Source organism: Lithohypha guttulata, assembly GCF_036872675.1.
Source record: "Lithohypha guttulata strain CCFEE 5908 chromosome Unknown scaffold_1, whole genome shotgun sequence".
Classification (NCBI taxonomy): domain Eukaryota; kingdom Fungi; phylum Ascomycota; class Eurotiomycetes; order Chaetothyriales; family Trichomeriaceae; genus Lithohypha; species Lithohypha guttulata.
In genome coordinates this window covers 5,671,207-5,689,655 of record NW_027042750.1, presented here as the reverse complement: position 1 = coordinate 5,689,655, position 18,449 = coordinate 5,671,207, and the positions used below count along the sequence as shown (strand labels likewise).

The 18,449-nt window shown below is 49.9% G+C and overlaps 6 protein-coding genes across 6 annotated transcripts; 2 read left to right on the top strand and 4 right to left on the bottom strand.

The window, feature by feature from the left end:
- Nucleotides 1–337: 337 nt before the first annotated feature.
- On the bottom strand, nucleotides 338–3,532 carry LTR64_002092 (uncharacterized protein; the record flags this gene model as incomplete). The annotated part of the gene is made up of 1 exon (XM_064896466.1): nucleotides 338–3,532. The coding sequence occupies one exon, from the start codon at nucleotides 3,530–3,532 to the stop codon at nucleotides 338–340; it is 3,195 nt and encodes a 1,064-aa protein (XP_064759153.1).
- Nucleotides 3,533–4,198: 666 nt separating this feature from the next.
- Nucleotides 4,199–6,150, bottom strand: LTR64_002091 (uncharacterized protein; the record flags this gene model as incomplete). Its single annotated transcript, XM_064896465.1, has 2 exons — nucleotides 4,199–5,746; nucleotides 5,791–6,150. The coding sequence occupies 2 exons, from the start codon at nucleotides 6,148–6,150 to the stop codon at nucleotides 4,199–4,201; spliced, it is 1,908 nt and encodes a 635-aa protein (XP_064759152.1).
- A 399-nt stretch (nucleotides 6,151–6,549) lies between these two features.
- NGG1 (Transcriptional regulator) lies at nucleotides 6,550–8,536 on the bottom strand (the record flags this gene model as incomplete). Its single annotated transcript, XM_064896464.1, has 2 exons — nucleotides 6,550–7,982; nucleotides 8,038–8,536. The coding sequence occupies 2 exons, from the start codon at nucleotides 8,534–8,536 to the stop codon at nucleotides 6,550–6,552; spliced, it is 1,932 nt and encodes a 643-aa protein (XP_064759151.1).
- Nucleotides 8,537–9,258: 722 nt separating this feature from the next.
- On the top strand, nucleotides 9,259–10,988 carry LTR64_002089 (uncharacterized protein; the record flags this gene model as incomplete). The annotated part of the gene is made up of 3 exons (XM_064896463.1): nucleotides 9,259–9,262; nucleotides 9,314–9,393; nucleotides 9,447–10,988. 3 exons carry the CDS (start codon nucleotides 9,259–9,261, stop codon nucleotides 10,986–10,988), a joined length of 1,626 nt encoding a protein of 541 aa, XP_064759150.1.
- Nucleotides 10,989–12,140: 1,152 nt separating this feature from the next.
- Nucleotides 12,141–15,215, top strand: LTR64_002088 (uncharacterized protein; the record flags this gene model as incomplete). The annotated part of the gene is made up of 1 exon (XM_064896462.1): nucleotides 12,141–15,215. One exon carries the CDS (start codon nucleotides 12,141–12,143, stop codon nucleotides 15,213–15,215), a length of 3,075 nt encoding a protein of 1,024 aa, XP_064759149.1.
- A 1,273-nt stretch (nucleotides 15,216–16,488) lies between these two features.
- On the bottom strand, nucleotides 16,489–18,219 carry LTR64_002087 (uncharacterized protein; the record flags this gene model as incomplete). Its single annotated transcript, XM_064896461.1, is given in 2 exon segments — nucleotides 16,489–16,553; nucleotides 16,569–18,219. 2 exon segments carry the CDS (start codon nucleotides 18,217–18,219, stop codon nucleotides 16,489–16,491), a joined length of 1,716 nt encoding a protein of 571 aa, XP_064759148.1.
- Nucleotides 18,220–18,449: the final 230 nt, after the last annotated feature.

Below are 18,449 nucleotides of genomic sequence, written 5' to 3'. Positions count from 1 at the left end.
ACAGGTGAATCGTGCATACTCTATGATATTGCTTGCTTTGCTACACAGTGTGAAGCAAATCGTAACGAAGGTATACATATCATGCAGGCTATCGTTAATCAGCTATGGTACTTACTCGAGGAAGAATAGAGTTTGCTTGGTTTCCAGCTTGCGCCTTCTGCCTGTGCATCAAGTCAGCTAACCTGATATCTGCATTTAGCCCTGACTGCCGCACGCTCTCTTGCTCTTCCATTAACCACCTACTTTGTGGCTCCAACAATTGATTTAGTTGGCCATATCATTCGTGATCGCTAATAATACATCATAAAGTTCGTTAAACGGTACATCTTGTGGTGCTTCATATACCTGAGTCATGGGATTGCTCAAATCGGCCCTCAACGCTGACACAAGGACTCACGCTTTCCACGGGAAATAGGCTTGTAACACGTCTCCGAGGAGACTCCCGTGGTCTCAGAGTTGAATCACAACCACTCGCACTGAGTTGCTGGAGTTGCTCCAGAATAGATGAACTGTCAAGTTGTGTGTCGCTTCTGAAATCGAATTCTGTGTCCGGAACCGTTCTGTCTCTGCGCGTGAAATTACGATCGGACATGAGATATTGAGCGTTTCGCGCCTGGGGCGTTGAGTTGAATTGTAGCTCTTCTTGGTGAGGTGTTGATTGTGTAAACTGCTGGCCTTCGTGCTGATCTTGCAATATCGTGGTTCCCCGAACGCCCTCACGTTCCGATTGCCTGGATTTGTTCTCGTGCAATGCACCACCGCAACTCTTACAAGCCCTGTGTCTTGGATGACCCGGTACGGACCTCCTTTGGACGTCCTTGAGCATCTCGCCTGGGCCTTTGATGACTGCACCACTAACAGCAAGCATCATGACAGCACTGAATTTGCCCCACAAAAACAGCGATTTTGCCCAGCCAGGTCTCTCTTGCTTGACTAAAGCCAGTCCGTTCCTAAGGTGCAGCTTCGTTTCTCCTTGATGTGACTGAACGTTATGCAGTGGCCATTTATCGTCGTTATACCCAGCTTGTTGATACACAAATTGTTCCTCTTCGTCACCTACTTCGCTGCAATACCTACTTGCAATACTTTCCCCGTCATATTGATCCCAGTCTATCGCTGGTCTTGTTCTCGGCGCAGCTCTTGGGTAGACAAACAAGCCCAAAACCCACCAGCTAAGTTTGCCGAGCAGATCCCAGTTCATGTACCAAGCATTAGCAAGGACTCTGCGAACCACAGCAAAAGGATCTCTGCGCAAATCCCGAATGACGCTAGTGCACGTAGACAGAATCTTATAGACTGTCTGTATCGTAAGTGCTGCTAATGGCTTCACTGCGAAGTCTTTTCGGCGTAAAATCTGAGCGACATTATCGGTTGATCGAATATTCCGCAACTGATGGGATAAGGTGGGTTGATGTGGCGCAGGAGATTTCTGTACTCGAGTCTCCGGTGATATCGATGGTAGTGAGATGCGACGTACCGAGAAATGTCGAGCTCGATGTCGAGCAATCTTGGAGACAGGTGAACCTAAATCGATACTTGCTGGAGAGGTTTTGCGCCGTTTACGAAGATTGATCCCTTGACAGGAAGATATAGCCGGTGACAGAGACGATAGCTGGTCCATCAAGACGTGCGTCGAGACGGTTATGTCTCTCCGAGCTGGAGAGAATAGTGGTCTCGGTAGTGCTGCTAAAGAATCTGGTGTTGACGGCATGGGCATGGTTTGTGGCGAAGCACAGACCATCTGTGATTGTCGCTGTCTGATAGTGTTGGACATGGACTGCTCCGCAACTGTGTTTTCGCCGTCAATCTGCAAAATGTCGTACTCATCGGAACTAGGTTGTCGTTCTGATTCATTGTGTACATAATCAGGACCTGGTCCTTCTTCACCAACCTGAGCAATTAGCTCCTCGTCCGCCGTATCTCCAGACTGTCTATTTTCTAGTTCTATTTCCTGCTCGGTTGGCATGATCGTCTCGTCATGACCGAAATCGTGATCCTGACTAGTAGCCCAACTTCTGGGGGAAGACAAGGCCGAGGCTGGTTGTGAGGCATCGCCTGTCATGGTCGATAGAAGCAAAGGCTTCAGCTGAGTTGAACCAGCGACGAATTTCCGAGCTTTTCTTCGTGTGGCGGGTCTATTCTCTTCGGTCACATTGTTGCTCGAGGCAGATGCGTCCGACAGGATTGTCCATCTTCTGGAAAGGCCAGCTTGGAGGAGAGGACTTCGGAGAGCTTTATTAGCACGATCGAGATCGGGGACGTTTTGCTGGAGTTCTTGAGAAGAGATATAGCCATCCCTCTGCTCTGGAGACAGCTTCAACGGACTAATATCTGTACTGCTCGGTAAGCGTGGAGAACAGGTAAGGGAGGTGCCATGATTGAATTGCTTGGGTGAGGAGGGTAGACGAGGGATGATCAGAGACAGAGGTCGAGGATTCCGTTTCTCTCGAACTGGAGAGGTGAGGACAGTCGCAGACTTGGTGGGCGACATGGCCAGGAGTTGAGTCAGGACCTCATTTCTCTTAGTCATACCAAGATTGATCTCTTCCAAGTCGGTTTTGTCTTGCTCCAACTTGTCGATTTGAGCCTTCAAAGTCTCAATGACGTTGGTGTCGAGTCTTTTCTCTTCGTGTTGATACTGTAGCTCTCTCAGGGCATTATCCTTCTCTTCCAGTGAGTCTTCCAAATCCCTAACCTTGCGCTTGAGCTCGACCTCGACGATTGTTTTGTGCTCGACCGTTCTCTTAACCTCAGTCTCAAACTTTTCCTTGAGTGTAGCCAACTCTTTCTGAAGACGGTCATTTTCTTTGGTTGCAACCCGGAGTTTCTCCTTCAAGGGACGACGGGTTAACGGAGAGAATGCCTCATCTCTGACCCGTTGCAACTCCTTTTCGATGTGTTCAATGTACTCTTCGGCGTCGAACTGGATCTGAGCTGATGGCTTTCTCTGTTTGAGCCGAATCGAGGGTGGAGACTTGACAGCAGGCGACCAGGCCTCATTGTACGAAAGCTCTCTAAGCCTCATATTGCTGATGCTGTCCTGGATGTGATCAAAGGCAAGCGGAGATGTGAAGTCGGCTTTAGGATCGACATAAGGAGAGGAGGCGGCCAGAGGAGAGGTTTCCAATAGTGGTCGCTCTGGGTGATCCTGATAGATGGAAATATCGCGGTGTCGTCTGATTGACCTCCCTCTAGTGGCGTTCGAGATCTCGTCCAGTATTCCCAATCCACCTCTTTTGCCAATTGTACCGGTACTCTTGCTCTTGTGCAGTCTGTTCTCCTTGTTTCGAGCAGGACTCGCTGGCCCCTCAGACTGCTCGTTATTACCGATCAGTTGGGTGAGTTTACTGCTCAGGCTGGATATGGATAGCTTCTTCGCGGGGAAACGAGCATTTCGAGTCTGCAAGAGCCGCTGTTGTCGCGAAGGACTTGGCTCTGAATCGAAGACATCGGTCGGTGAATCGAAGGTCTGTGCTGAAGGTAGCAACGGTGGTGATGATGCCGGATGTACAGGTGCATGTGGGTCTTCCATCGCAGAACGCCCATAGCATTGTGATTGGAGGGTACCTGTCTCTGCGTGTAGATGGTCGTAGATTGGCCAATATCTGTCTGTGCTGGCGCTTCTTCAGTCAATATCGACGAATGAGAAGACTAAGCGAGCATCTGTGCGTTGGCTCAACTCCAGTTCGTCCAGCAAACCAGAAACAAGGAGATGTCTATCTACAATATCACCTATGTCCAAGGTGCTTTGCCGGTTGTGCCTGCGTATACAAAAAGCTGATCTACACAAACACACGAGTGGGAAAGGCGGGCAGTGGGTAGGCAGGAAATGAGATGGCTGTGGATCGTGTTGCTCGGCCGCTTTCCGTGTTTGTATCGTTTTGTCTACATTGGGAAAGAGCGATGAAACCCTGGTGATCGGGGTAATTGCCCCTGGAATCACTTATGATCGCGATCAGCTCAGCTACTTTTCTATAGGTTATCACCAGCGCCAAGACCTGTAGAAGGCCTTCCCGAAATTCTCGAAGCTTGTTGATCCCTGACTAACGCAGGTACGTTACAGCCATCCTCGTCATTGGTAGAGGTAGTGAGTTAGAGCAAACGAACAATGACAACAGGCTGTATACCTCACATGCGGGTAGGTTCCCCTCGAACTTTAAGATCACGGTCTCACTATTCAGGAATTTAGATGCTACCCTTACAGAAACAATGGTGCTGCGGTTTCCGGATCCATGCCCTCCTGTTCTAGCACCTCTCGCAGCAGAGCCGAATTCTTGTTCGGAACAAAGATTCTTCCACCCGCTGGCAATGGTTCACCCTGATGCACTTGGCCCCTCCAGCTTGTTGGGGCATAAAATACCCAGTCATTGCCAACCCAATGTTGTCCCTCATGGACCGCATCACTAAACCGAGTATTCGGCTCCGGCGGCACTAGCACAACTGCATCTGGATCCCTCATCGCCGCATTGTCGCAGTATTGGTGGAAATCGTGCCAGAAATATTGTGCATCCTGACTGCTCACACCAGACACAGGATTAGGGACAAGATCGATGCCGAAGTTGAAAGGTCCACGTGGAGTTTGATTCCATTCTTCGTCCAAGTACTGTACCCGAGTCACTTCCTGAACCGTCGCGGCGTTGTCGTCAAACTCATGATACAGACGACTGATTTCCTTGTTCATCCCATCTGAGGTAGCTTGAAGAACGTCGGAGAGTCGGGGCCGATCATGTGGCCGGAGACGCATGCATTGTAGCACGAGTTCTTGGAGTTCATCGCTATAATCCGCCGAATAGCGTGCAATACTGGGGAGATCCGTATCGATCTCGTTCATCATGAATAGGCCTGCGGAGCTTCGCCGACGATCTCGACCCGGCATACGACTACGCTTGAGCCGGTCATGGTCTTGGAATTCATCTTCGAGTATCCTGTCCACTTCATCGATATTATTCAGAGTCATGAGCAGGTAAACGATAGTGGCCGCGCCCCACAAATTGGCTTCGGGACCCACCGGATGATATCTCTTGTCAAGGTACGGCATTCTTGTCAACAGGTTGTTCCTGATGGGGTATGCACCCGGTCCCGTGAATGGATAGAATTCCAATGCTGGACGTACCCTCCGTTTCTCTGGAGGCATAAATACTGCTGTCCCTGGATTGAGATCGCGCATCCGATTTCTTTCGTGGTCAATCCTTGTTATTTGACTCAGGCCAAAATCCGCCATTTTCGGCATTGGGTACTGATCTACTGGCGGTCCATGATGGACCACGTCCTCTTCAGACTTCTGCATGAACACGTTCCGCCAGCTCATGTCGTTATGCAGCATGAAAGAGTCCGCCATTTCCTGATCTTGATCGTCTCTGAATGGATGCTCGTTGTTGACATCCATCGATTGACATGAATAGGTAAGCCAGAAGAACGTCCACCAGATGAACGCTTCGGGCAAGTAGTAACCCCAAGCCTTGTACTTCAGCATCAGATGGTATATCGTATCGAGCGAGCAATACTCGAGATAATACCTCCACTCCTTGAAGAAAGGTGGAGAGAACCGTTCGACCTCACTCGGTGGGAATCTTCCACCGAGGACGGAATAATCTCCCTGGTGAAACTTGTAGTCGCGGAGTCTCACATTGGACTCCTGCTTACGCTCCATCAATTGAGCCAGATTCCAGGCTTCGACCGCTATATCGATTCGGATAGGATTGACAGCATTTCTACCGTCTACTGCCTCGGACTTAACGACGAGTTGCTGCATCACGTTAGCGTGAAATAACAAGCAGATCTTTGACATACATCAGTTACTGGGTTTGCGCCTACGCTAGCCGCCCACTCTGGTTCTCTCCTCTCGTACAGTGCCGCGACTCCAAAAGATCCATAACCCAACAGTCGTCGAAAATGCCATTGTGTCTCGTCCTCGTCCCTGTATTGAAGGACCGAGTAGTATAGTTCTCGAATACGTTGACCAACTGTAAGATACTGACCCTGATTCCTACTTGAGTCCTTCCTCTCCGCTAGCTGGGACAGTGCCAACGGCATCGGACGAAGGTCAGCATTGCGTGCGTGAACGCCATAGAAGTTGCCTCTTCTGAAGAGTTCGGTCTTGACAACTCTTTTCTTGTTGGCATCTGGGTCACGACCATGTGTGTAGTCCATCTTGAACATGTAGCGTCGCGAGTAGAGTCCGGGGGAGACTTGCATCCAAGTAGTAGCACGGTCTACTCTGTCGATGGTAGCCCGCCATCTCGTTCGCTTTGTTCGGACTTGACATGCTATTTCTGGATCCACTAAACTGGTGAATGGACAAAGGAGCCAGCACCGGGTGCAGCGATCGAAGACAAAGCCTGGTTGATATGGCTCGCACGATTGTAGACGAAAGGAGTTCCGAGCGATATTGTAGCTGAGTTAGTGAAGAGGAACTTCAACTAGCTAGAAAGCACAGACCACGAAAAGCAACCTATATGACAATCCATTTCTGCAATGAAACAGCCTGGCATATATTCTGACGGTTGAACCGAGCGGCGGTTTTAGATTCGCGGGCCTATCCTGGCTGCGTTATTCGCCTTCGTCCTCCATGGCCTCTAGTTCGGCCTTCTCAAGCTGTTCCATCGTCTTTGGGTCCCAAATGGTCTCATCGGCCCCTGGAATGCCATGCTTCATATCCTTGAAAACAGGACCTATACAATTCTGCCACCTCTTCCTCCTGTCCATAAGCATGCGTGCGTTGTCACCGATATCTCTAGCACGATTGATACTGAAGTTCATGGCGAGACCAGCCTTGGGTTTATTGCCGCCAGGGCCACCTTTTTTTGTTTTACCCAAAGTTCTGGTTCGCTTCAAATATGCTTGTTGAACTTGACTGTCCAAGTCATCGTGAATGGTTCTGTATTCTTGATAAGCCAAACGTTCACGTGCCAGGTCGAGCAAACGAGCTTTGCGAGCCCCGTTGATGACCATGACTCGACGTAGTTCGGCTTGCAAGATACGTAATCGTTCACTTATGTCGTCGTCATTGTGAGCATCGTAGTCGGGAATCTCATCTTGACTCAACAAGCCCAGGTAGCGCAGTTCTGCTTTGATTCGTTCGTCACTCTGAACGTAATCAAGCTTCTGGAAGGACTTGCTTGCCGAAAGCTCGGCGACAGCAGTAGCCGGTGCTACGGGTTTGTCATTTTCGTTGCCATTAGCGAGGCCGTCCAGGTCCATTGTGTCGTTGACATCTGTGAATGCATTCAAATCATTCCCGTTCAAGTCGTTCAAGGGAGAACGATGCTCGAATTTGAGTAGAGAAAGCAGACGACTAGCTAGGGGACCGCTGGAAACTTGATCAGTCTCGAGGTTGTCGTCATCGAGCTGTTCCACGCTCCCCCTTGGCTGAGTGGTTGAATATCCATCCATACCATCAGTGATCATATTGTCGTCACTTTCAGCCCACATCTCCCGCCAGTGTTTTTTCGAACGTTGGGACGGCACAAAGGGAGCAAAACGATCACCTCTTTCTCGCAGAAAAGCCATGTCTTCTTCGGCCAGAGGACGAGTGTACGCCTCGACGAAGGATTGGAAAGTGGTCGCCGCGATTTGGTTTTGTGGTCTGGCATTGCTGAAATCTTTATCTGGTGGAACACCTGCGATCTCGTTGCTGAGATCGACGGTTGGATATGAGGTAACACTGTATATCTGCTTTCTCTCTTCGTCTGACATGTCAGGAGTGACATCGCGAATGTGGTATACTATTTGATCTGGAGCTAGAGGATCGGGAAAGAAGCCTTGAGCAGGGATCTGTGGTATTTTGTGCACTATTCGGTTTTCCTCTGCCGACTCGTCCGTTTTCGCGGGAGAGGTGTGGTCTTGCGGAACAGGTTTGGGCGAGTCTGCAGCGTCGGAAAGAGACGAAGTACCAGGACTGTGTTTGACCTTTTTGGGGGGTGAGGGAGAATCGATGGGACCTGGAGTAGAGGAATGGCGGCCTAGTTTCGATTTTGAGTCATCTGGCACCGATATCAGTCTGGCTCGATAACGAAGAGCAGAGGAGTAGGGACTCACCTTCACGCTTGATCTCGACGTCTGCTATGTCTCTGTCCTTGCGCTTCTTCGCCTTCTGTGTTTTACTAGAATGTGATTCTATCTTTTTGGCTTTGTTCCTCCTCGACAGCTCTTCTTGTCTTTCCCTTTCTTTGTGCTCCGAGTCAAGATCCTTTAGACTCTCGTGAATCATTCTGATAGCCTTTTCGCAGGACTCGACTCTGGTCTCGGCGGCATCGCTCAATTGCTTCAGCTGTTCGATGATGTCTTGCAAGGCCTTAGGTTCGAGGTTTGAGGGTTTTGTTTCCAGGCGGTCCAGAATGTCAGCATAGTTCGGTTGAGTCGCAATCAGCAACTTGGACGTATCTAGCTGCAGAAAGGGTGTCGTCGCAGGTGTGATGTTCGTGGGCAGTGTTGGACCACTCAAGACTGAGCTTGGGGTCGTGTTGCGACTGCGCGAATGACGAGCGTCTTTGTGCTTCTGCTGGCTCTTCTTGCTGGCACTACCTAGGGGTGGCATATTGGCTGGTACTGTCCGTGTGCGAGATTACAGATAGACCGTCGATATTGCGACACGTATTAGTCGATGAGTAGCAAGTATTTGAACACGGTCTTCTTGTTACAGGTGTGCTGTCGTGTTATTGAATAAAGCGACAATCATTGTCCCCGCGGTCAAGGCAGGAGCGACGTCCTGCAAGGCTGTGGCTAGACCGCGACGTCTACATATGGCTTAGCGTCATGTCAGACTGACGCGTGGCCGAAGTTATTGGCAAACGACGGCAGGAGCGGAGTGGTGGAGATCTGGATCTGGAGTGAATCTCAGTGGCTCCTTCTCCACGAAGGTTCGGACTTCGAAGGAGGCCAAGTGAGCCGAACTCACGGGACTAAGCCACTGACGCTTTAGCGGCCTAATAGGCAGTACAGCCAGGGCATAGCGTCACCAATCTGGTCACTCACTGCCCACACAGCGGCTAGGTCGGAGCATGATTCTCGAGGTTCATCTGCTTCTTATGCAGAGATCGACCACGATATCATCATACATCACCACCATCTTCTGTGACATTGTGCCTCTGTCTATGTTTGCCACAGTTGGAATTGTCTAGAATTCTCTAATAATTGTCTTATTGTTGTAGTTTCTTCTGCTGCCAGCACAACTTTGGCGTAATGTGTTTATGACAAAAACTGCGACTACAATTTCTTGGATAAGCAGCGAAAAGTGACGACAAACTAGAGGTGACCGCAATGTGTAAGTTGTACAACAGCATTCTTGTGTTTATACACTGATGGACGTGCATAGCCGCTTCTTCGCTTCAGATCGTTACCATCATCGTCCCGAATCCTCAATACGACCGTTCCAAGACTGCGACGGTGTTGAATGTATGTGTTTAGATTGTCTCACACATCGTGAGACTGGCGCTGATGAGTTCTAGTCGAATCTCAGCTTTGGCTTGCGCATTCCCAATGCTTTCATAACACTGTCGAATAACAATCCGAATCGCTTCAGTGCCATCGAAGGATTGTTGTACGTCCCAACACTTCCCGACTCAGCCAACGGCACTTGTGCGACAGCACAAACTATTGTACCATCTAATGTCACCACTCTAGCCAGCTTCCCTTCCGACCAAAACTATCCCCTAGTCGCTATCTTCCCATGGACCGAGAGTGCGAGCTGCACTCAGGCGTACCTCGCCCAGGCCCGAGCCGATGCTGTCAGAGCAGCCTTCACCTTCCAGCCTGCCGGGCCTGATTTGTCGCAAGCTACCAATAGCTGGAACCTGAATGATACTTGGAGTTGGAAGAACGAGAATCAGTACCCCATCTATGCAGTCGCTGGTGCGACTGGTGCTCAGATCCTCGATCAAATGGCTCTGTATAGTGGCAGCTTGACCGATGCTCCGAACGGTGCCACTCTAGCACAACAGAACGACCCTAGAGACTTCCCACGACTCTTCGCCCATGTCGATCTGCAAAACAGCGCCAACGTACCCTCCCTTTGGATCTTCTTAATCATCGTGCTAGCTATCCTGTTGGGCATTGTCATATTTGCCTCGCTAATCATGCACCTGATCCAGCGCCACCAGCGTCGTGTTCTGCAACGTCGGCTCGAACGTGGTGAAGTTGATCTCGAGTCTTTGGGCATCAAGAAAATGAACGTGCCTCAGCACAAAATCGACGAAATGCCCAAATACACTTACAGCGAGAGTAACACGCTAAGCGAAATACCCATAGCTACGATTGCAGGAAACCGATCCTCTGCCGGGCCCACTACCAATTCTTTCAGTCAGCCTACATGTGCTATCTGTCTAGAGGATTTCATTGTCGGCGAAACAACGGTTCGAGAATTACCCTGCAAACACATCTTTCACCCTGAGTGTATCGATCTTTTCCTACGAGACAATTCCTCTCTTTGTCCGATGTGTAAAAAGTCCGCACTACCAGCAGGCTATTGTCCTGTCAAAGTTACCAACCTCATGGTTCGAAGAGAGCGACTCATTCGTCGCATGAGGGATCGACGTAGACAGGGATTGGCTGCGGCTGCAGCTGCTGGTGCTGGTGCTGGTGCAGAAGAACCACTTCAGCAGCCCTCTCGTGCTCAACAGGCTGGGTCCTGGTTACAGAACAGGCTACGACATCCCACAACGGCACCAGCTCAATCTACCACGCCTGAACATGCACCACCACAGCAGGTATCCGTGCCCTCCGCCAACGATGTCGAGCTCGGTCCCATGCCTAGCACTTCCGACCCCACATCTCGACAGACTCCAACTAATGTTGCGAATCGGAACACTATGGTCATGCCTCCAGAAATTGCTTCGCAGGGAGCTGCAGCCCGTCGAGCTTGGCGCAGAGAACGTCTAGCTCGTCAGCAAGATGAGCAATACAATCACGACGCTGAGAACGCTAGACGGGTTGACGAAGGACGACCACTTTGGAGGAGAGTATTAGGCAGAGTTGCTCCTGGCTTTGACTAGAAGTGAAAGCGGGATTAAGCTTGAGGTTATGAGTTTAGTGAAGATTTTGTTATGTTCAGCTATTACGAGTCCATGTCGATTTACGTACAGATCATATGCAGCGTTGGTGTTGGTTGGACAGATCTGGTTTCTGCTGTTTGTACTTGCTCAATGGGTCATTCTATGTTGAAGTGCTCAAAGGGGTGTATTTGAGAGTGTCTGCATTTCCATGTACAATACAAGAACATGAGCTCAAACAGGTGTGCAAGTTGCGGAGCAATACATCCCATATACTGTAGAAGTGCTGCTGATTGTGTAGATTCTTGTATAAATAATAAATATGCACAGTGCCACAATCTATCAGCGACCCTTTCACGTGCGAACCGGTTCCAACAGCAGCATGGCAATGTACTGATTCTCAGACCCTCTTCTCCCTCTGCTAGAGAACTCACGACCGACAACATACTTGCCTAGTAGTACGTTCAATCGTTGCTCTTATCCTTCTATCCATAGCCTATTCGCAGTGCTCTGTTAAGATCGGATCTCAGCCGGCTTTGCCAGGCTCATCGTCGAATTATACGAGACTATTACAGCGGATTATATTTCCATCGCGTCATCAGAAGCACTTGGAGCCGGTAGCGGTTTTGGAAAGCTGCCGCCTTTATCTGCAAAGACACTTCAAGCACTGACATATATGGTTATGAGCTAGCATTCTTCTGACTGGCCCTCGTTCCTCACTAGATTTTGGCGAGGTTGCTTGTTGTGGCTGCCAGAGTTCGGGACTTGAGTCAGTGGCCGACTAAGCGTCCCCAGCTGCATCGACCTCGTTCATTGGTCGGAGCTAGCATGCAGCCCTCGTACCGAACGGTCAGACCTTCCCTTTCCGGCTCGCTCCTACGTCAAAATTCGGGGGTGTCGATCTCTCATCCTGGTTCCTTGACCCTACTGTAGATCTGCGGCACTTGGCTAGCTAAAATTCTTTCGACATTGAATGCGTTGATGCCTCAGCCTCAACGCCGCCACTTACAGCCTCTGTTTTCGTACTGGTGAGACAACAAGAGGTTTTGGAGATGATTCAGTTCGTCGAGAGACGCGACGTTTGTCTGTTGCACCAGCGCCAGTAACACTCGTTCCTGTGAGAGGATCGTGGTGGCCATGGTTTCCAAGTCGTCCATGGCCATCAAGGAGGCCAATTGCGACATGCTGGATATCTTCCTCACAGATCCTCGACCTACTCTCATCATCGATACTCAAGATGAGAAGCGTGCTAGGGGCGTTCAAGTAGAGTTCGCCAATGATGCTTTCACACGGCAATATGGTGTTATATTGCGCTTCCTCCTCAGTGGTCAGATCCTTGAGCCAGATTTTATACAATGGCTTAAAGAAGCTGAGCCGAAGATCGACGAGTACTTGCTGGGTGATTTGACGTGGCAATACTTCGTTCTGAATGGCCGCTGGAAAGTTGCAACCGTTGCACCAACATACCAAGCAGGACACCTCGACCAAGTTGATCTGGGAAAGGATAACGCTCTTGCCGCAACCCATTCAGAGGGCGACAAACCACCGCTTCGTACTTCAAATAGCGATTCTGCCGCTACTCGACAAACTATCACTGCCGGCCTTACGGTTGCGTTGCCGAGCGGGCTAGTAAGCTTGGGCAGTGCCCCTACCGCTCTCGAAGGGCTTCATCGCTCGGTCGATATGCTGGATGTCGGTTTTTTCGAGTACGACCTCGACGGAACCTTAATTTACGCCAATAAATCCTGGTACTCTCTGAGTGGTCATCCTTTTGATCCCGAAGGACATACGAAAATGCGCTTTCTCGACCTCTGTCATTCCGATGATATTGAAATAGTCACAAGCGCCTGGATGCAACTCGCCAAAGGAAAACCTATCACATTTGAGATGCGGTGGAAACAGCAGAATACTCCATTGGCACAGGCATTGGGAGGACAATGGGTCCAGGCAGCATGCATACCACTCTACGATGAAAAAGGCAATATTAAAAGCATTACTGGATGCACCACTGATATTAACAACCAGAAGTACAACGAGAACATAGCGAATTCTAGAGCCGAGGCCCTCGAACGAGCACGAACTTTCGAGGAGAGATTCGTCAAGTTTGCTGCCGTCGCGCCGGTTGTCGTCTTCAATCTCGACGCGAACAAAAACATGACTTATTGTAACGATCGTTGGTTCGAGGTCACAGCAACTTCGAATAGACCATTCGAAGCTATTGATGTAGCTGAGGGATTCTGTGAAGAAGATAAGGTCAAACTATCCTCAATAGTCGACGAATCCATCAATAACCGTGAGGTCAATACTGCAGAATTGCGGGTTAATAAAGCCTGGTACGCTTCGGATGGTAAGCGTGCGCAGGCTTGGGTGTTGGCAAGCATTTTTGCAGAGTTCACCAACGAAGGCACAGTGCAGGGATGCACGGGCACACTGACCGACATTTCCGAATTCAAATATGCAGAAACTCTGCAAAGGACACGACTGAATGATGCTATAGAGGCTAAACGACAGCAGGAGAATTTTATCGATATGACATCGCACGAGATGAGAAATCCTCTGAGCGCCATGGTACAATGCGCAGATTCGGCGTTGGGAGCAGTCAGTGAATTAAGTTTACTCATCAAATCTGTCACAGCTCCTGATGACATTTTCATACCACAGCTGGTCACGCAGACGCGTCTTATCGAGGAAGTCGATCTTGCCATTGATGGCCTGCAAACCATTGTTTCTTGCTGCGCCCACCAAAAGTGCATTATCGATGATGTTCTTACATTGTCCAAGCTAGATTCGAATCTGGTGTCGATCACGCCTGTGGCCACTGAACCTTCTCAAGTCATGCACGAGGTCGTCAAAATGTTTGAGATGGATGCTCAAAACGCTGACGTACGGTTGTCAACAAACGTCGATAAGAGCCTCGACATGTTCAACATCAAGTGGTTGATGTTCGACCCTTCCCGTATCAAACAGATTTTGATCAACCTTATGTCAAACGCCATCAAGTTCACACGCACGGAGGATATACGCGAAGTGGTTCTCACAATGTGCGCCTCCTTGGAACAGCCAACTTCGGGTGCAGATGGGAGGATTAAATACGCGCCACCATCACGACCAGTACCGGACGGACTCCTCGCCGAACCAGAATGGGGCACAGGCCAAGTCGTCTATCTTCAATTTTCGTTGCAGGATACAGGCAGGGGACTTACCGAGGCAGAACTGCAGAAGATGTTCCACCGCTTTTCCCAGGCTAGTCCCAAGACACATGTCCAGTATGGAGGATCAGGTCTAGGACTCTTTATCACGCGACAGTTAGCAGAGCTACAAGGTGGGGAGATAGGCGTTGCATCTGAGAAAGACAAAGGCTCTATATTCGCATTCTATATACAGGCAAGGAAGACGATTGATCCAGAGCCTGGTCGTGACGGTTTGACGTTATCAGGATCATCGCCAATGGGCCGCACCTCATTGCATCCTCATCGAACGCCGTCCATTGCTGGGGCCATGGATGTAGCTAGTAACATCGTCCTGGATAAGCCGCGACGAATTAACCACTCTCGTCGCCCCAGCCCAACTCCTCCCCCAAACATTACACCCAGTCTTCCACCATCTATCACGACTCAACCATGGCAGCCCACTGTCCTGATAGTGGAGGACAATATGGTCAATCAAAAGGTCCTCAGCACCCAACTCAAACGCCTTGGATGCCATATTGCTGTCGCTGGCCATGGGCTCGAAGCTCTCGAGTTCCTCAAAACTACAGACCTTTGGCATCCTGAATATGTATCTTCTGATTCATCTACCTTGACTCTCACGCCAACCTTGTCACGCCATGGTACTACCATCGATGTCATTCTCATGGACATCGAGATGCCAGTTATGGGTGGCCTCGCCTGTACTCGCGCGATTCGCGACCTGGAAAATAAAGGCATTATTCAGCGACCTTCACGTCGACCATACGAGCATGATCGACTCCCTATAATCAGTATTAGCGCGAATGTAAGGAGTGAGCAGAGTAATGAGCAGAGAGAGGCTGGTGTGGACGATATCATTACTAAACCCTTCAGGATACCACAATTAATGGACAAGATTTGGCGATTGACAGGAAAGAGAGAAGGAACAGAGGACGAAAAGAGAGAGGAAAAGGAGAAGGAGAAAGAGGAAGAGGGAAGGGACAAGATGGTACTGCGGCTGAGCAAAAGACCACCAGTCACGTCAAGGGATTCGATGCCATGAAGAGACGGCTTCAAAACGATGTTATGGCAGTCCAGGTCCATTAAGTGATCGGTCAAGCTTTCACCTATAAGCCAAGGATTGTTCGGGTCAGGAGCTAGAGAACGTGCCATCATGAGCAAGTCGAATGCAAAGTCGCCTATCAGCGCCACTCAGTTTGACAAGTTCCACACGCAGTCTTTCCGCAGCATACCGGCCAAGCCAGCTATCCTAATTGATTGACTCGCCGACAATATCGAGGGGGTGGGACACATAACATGATTATATTCGAATCCATTGATGGTAAAGGCACCAAAGCATCCAGAAAGTCCTACGTCGGACGAAACTGGCATCTATGCAACCTGGCCAAAAGATTCTCCACATTTCAACCATTCAGAAGGATCGCAATCACGACTCATAGATTCAAGTCATTACATTGATAACCTCCAACAATACAACACCTCAAATATCGACTCCAGGTTTCAAGAAGCTCGTTTTCGCTTTTCACGATAAACCCACAAGCCTAGAGACGTCATATGCCAAACCGCCAGGGTAGCTTCTTCGATAATTGCCTTTGAGTTCGAGTTTGGCTTTCTAGGCTGGGTGCCTTACCTGTATTCCTCATCGACACACTGTACTTGTACTTCAAGGTTAATGTGCTGATCAAGGGAACCAAAAAGGCAGGTCGTGGGTGGGAGGACTGAGGTGACGATCTGATGGGGTTGTTATCGTCATTTGCTAGTGGTCAGGTACTCGTACGCAGGGTGCCCGAAAAGGTAGTCATGAGCACGCCTGAGGGGAAGGGAATGGTCGCCTTTTTTCTCGAGCAGCTACTGACTGAGGGCATTTGCCGGAAACCGGTCCAGGTGATGCTGCGGGGTTGGGGTCGATTGTCATGTTGCAGGTAGAACGGAGAGTTGCGCATATGCAGAGAGTGAGTGAAGAGGAAGAATCAGAACAGAGGGAAGGAGCTGAACATTTTCATCTGTCTGTGATGCTACATAGATATGTGAAACATTCTTAAATCTAGTCTATTGGTCTTTGTCTTTCTTCGTCCTATGTCGTTTCGTCTTGTGCGCCCAAACATGGATGAACATATCACGCAGTCAGTCAGTTGGTAACAGTACCAACTCAGTGCTCGCTTGACATCAGGTGAAAGCTCATGCAGAATCGCAACTGTCATCACGAATGGAATTGTGTACTCCATCCCATACCACTCATCGTAGCTCGTAAATTAAGATTGTACGCGTAATAACACATCCTTCGCAAAAACCAAACTTTCTTTCGAACTCGTCATTTAGGCTGCACCAGCAGTCATGTCGACCTTGATCTTCTCCCATCTTGGCGCGACACTGAGCACTACTGTGACACACGCACAGGCAATAGCAATGGCAAACGGTATTCTCAAACCTTCCATATACGCGTTGAGTATTTCTGGTAATTGCTCAGCTGTAAAGACATGTCTCAGCTCCGTCGCACCTGTCGCAATGACAAGGCCAGAATTTACATCAGGTAATCGCGCGGCAATTTGGTCGAGCATGCGGTTAGCCCAGCCAGCTTGGGCAGCCGAGATCCAGATGGCGCCTCCGACAGTCTGGAAGAACAGAATCATTGCTGTTACGGAAGAGATATCGTGTGGCTTGACGACGGACTGTGCGACGATTACAGGGATCTGGAAGACGAGACCGAGACCGATGCCGGACATGGCTTGGTAGCCAAGCCATTCGCCTGTTGAGGCGTTAATTTCGAGGGTGTAGAGCAGGCCGCACGCAATGGCGGAGATGATGGAGCCGACCAGTGCGATGGGAACATAGTGACCCGTAACAGTAATGAGAATTCCTGATGTCATTGTGAAGAGGGAGGCACCGAGCACAAGAGGGAGGTTCTTGATTCCACTGTCTTGTGCGGAGTCGTTTCGCGTTGCTTGGAAGTATACAGGGAGATAATATAGGAGGACGAAGAAGGAGCCAGCAACGAAGAAGATGAACGCGCACATTGCGCCAATAGTGCGGTCGCCTAGCAGACGGCCTTGGAGCAGGGCACGTTCGCGAGAGAAGACCTCAATGACAATGAAGCCGACGAGAAGAACACCGAACATGACGAGTTCGGCGATGACAGTGCCAGAAGACCAGGGATGGGTTGTACCGCCTTGTTGTAGAGCCAAGAAGAGGCAAACCATGCTGGCCATGAGGACGAATGAGCCAGGAAGATCGAGTTGGAGGAGTTTCTCTTTAAGAGGAGCAGAGACTGGACGGGCAGCTTTCGGAGTCTTGAAGAAGACAACGATAAAGGCTGCTGCGACGCCACCGATAGGGAGGTTGATGTAGAAGCACCAGCGCCAGGAGACGTTGTCGGTGAAGACACCACCCAGGAGAGGGCCAATGACACTTGCGAGACCAAAAACTGCTCCCATTAGGCCGGTGAAGGCGGGTCGTCTTGCTGGAGGAACACTAAAGGCGATGATGGTGTACGCCCCTGATGCGATACCGGCACCGCCAGCACCTGCAATTGCTCGACCGACAATCAGAGTAGTAGAGTTGTTGGCAACTGCACAGATCAAGGAGCCGATCTCGAAGATGAAGATGGAGATCAGGAAGGACAGCTTCAGTGGGAAGTACTTGTAGGCCTTTCCCCACGTTGATTGAAATGCTCCCAGAGTCAGGAAGAATGCAGAGCCGTACCAGCCGACTTGGTCGAGAGAACGGAATTGATCAGTAATTCTTGGAATTGCTGTTGCGACGATGGTCATGTCCAAAGCACATAGGAAGATGGAGGACATCAGCGCGACGGTGATCATAGCAAGAGGAAACGCTCTAGGGAAGTCGGAGGTCTCGATTCGTGAGAGCTCTCGGTCGAGCTCTTGTGCTTCGATCCCACCATAACTGTAGTCTGCCTCTTTGTCCAAGGCTTTCTCTGTAGAAGGTTCTGCTGGTGTTTGAGGGAGTGGTGTTGGCTTGGAGAGGTCAGAGTCGGAAACAGATGGAGCCAACGACTTGGTGTCTGCTTCTGTATGTCTTAGGGCAGCCATGTTGGAATATGAGAGTGATAGTAGCCACGATCTGAATTCGACTCAGCAGACTGATGGCGGAGAAGTTGACAGAAGAGATTGACAACCTCAGTGTGAGTCTGCTACTCGCACATTGTATATACTTGACAACTCATCAGGCCGACGGGGAATCGTAACGACGTATCGAAGGGATCCACCAAGATCCACCAGCATGTCCCTAGAAGTACTGTAAGATCCATCTTCACGTTATG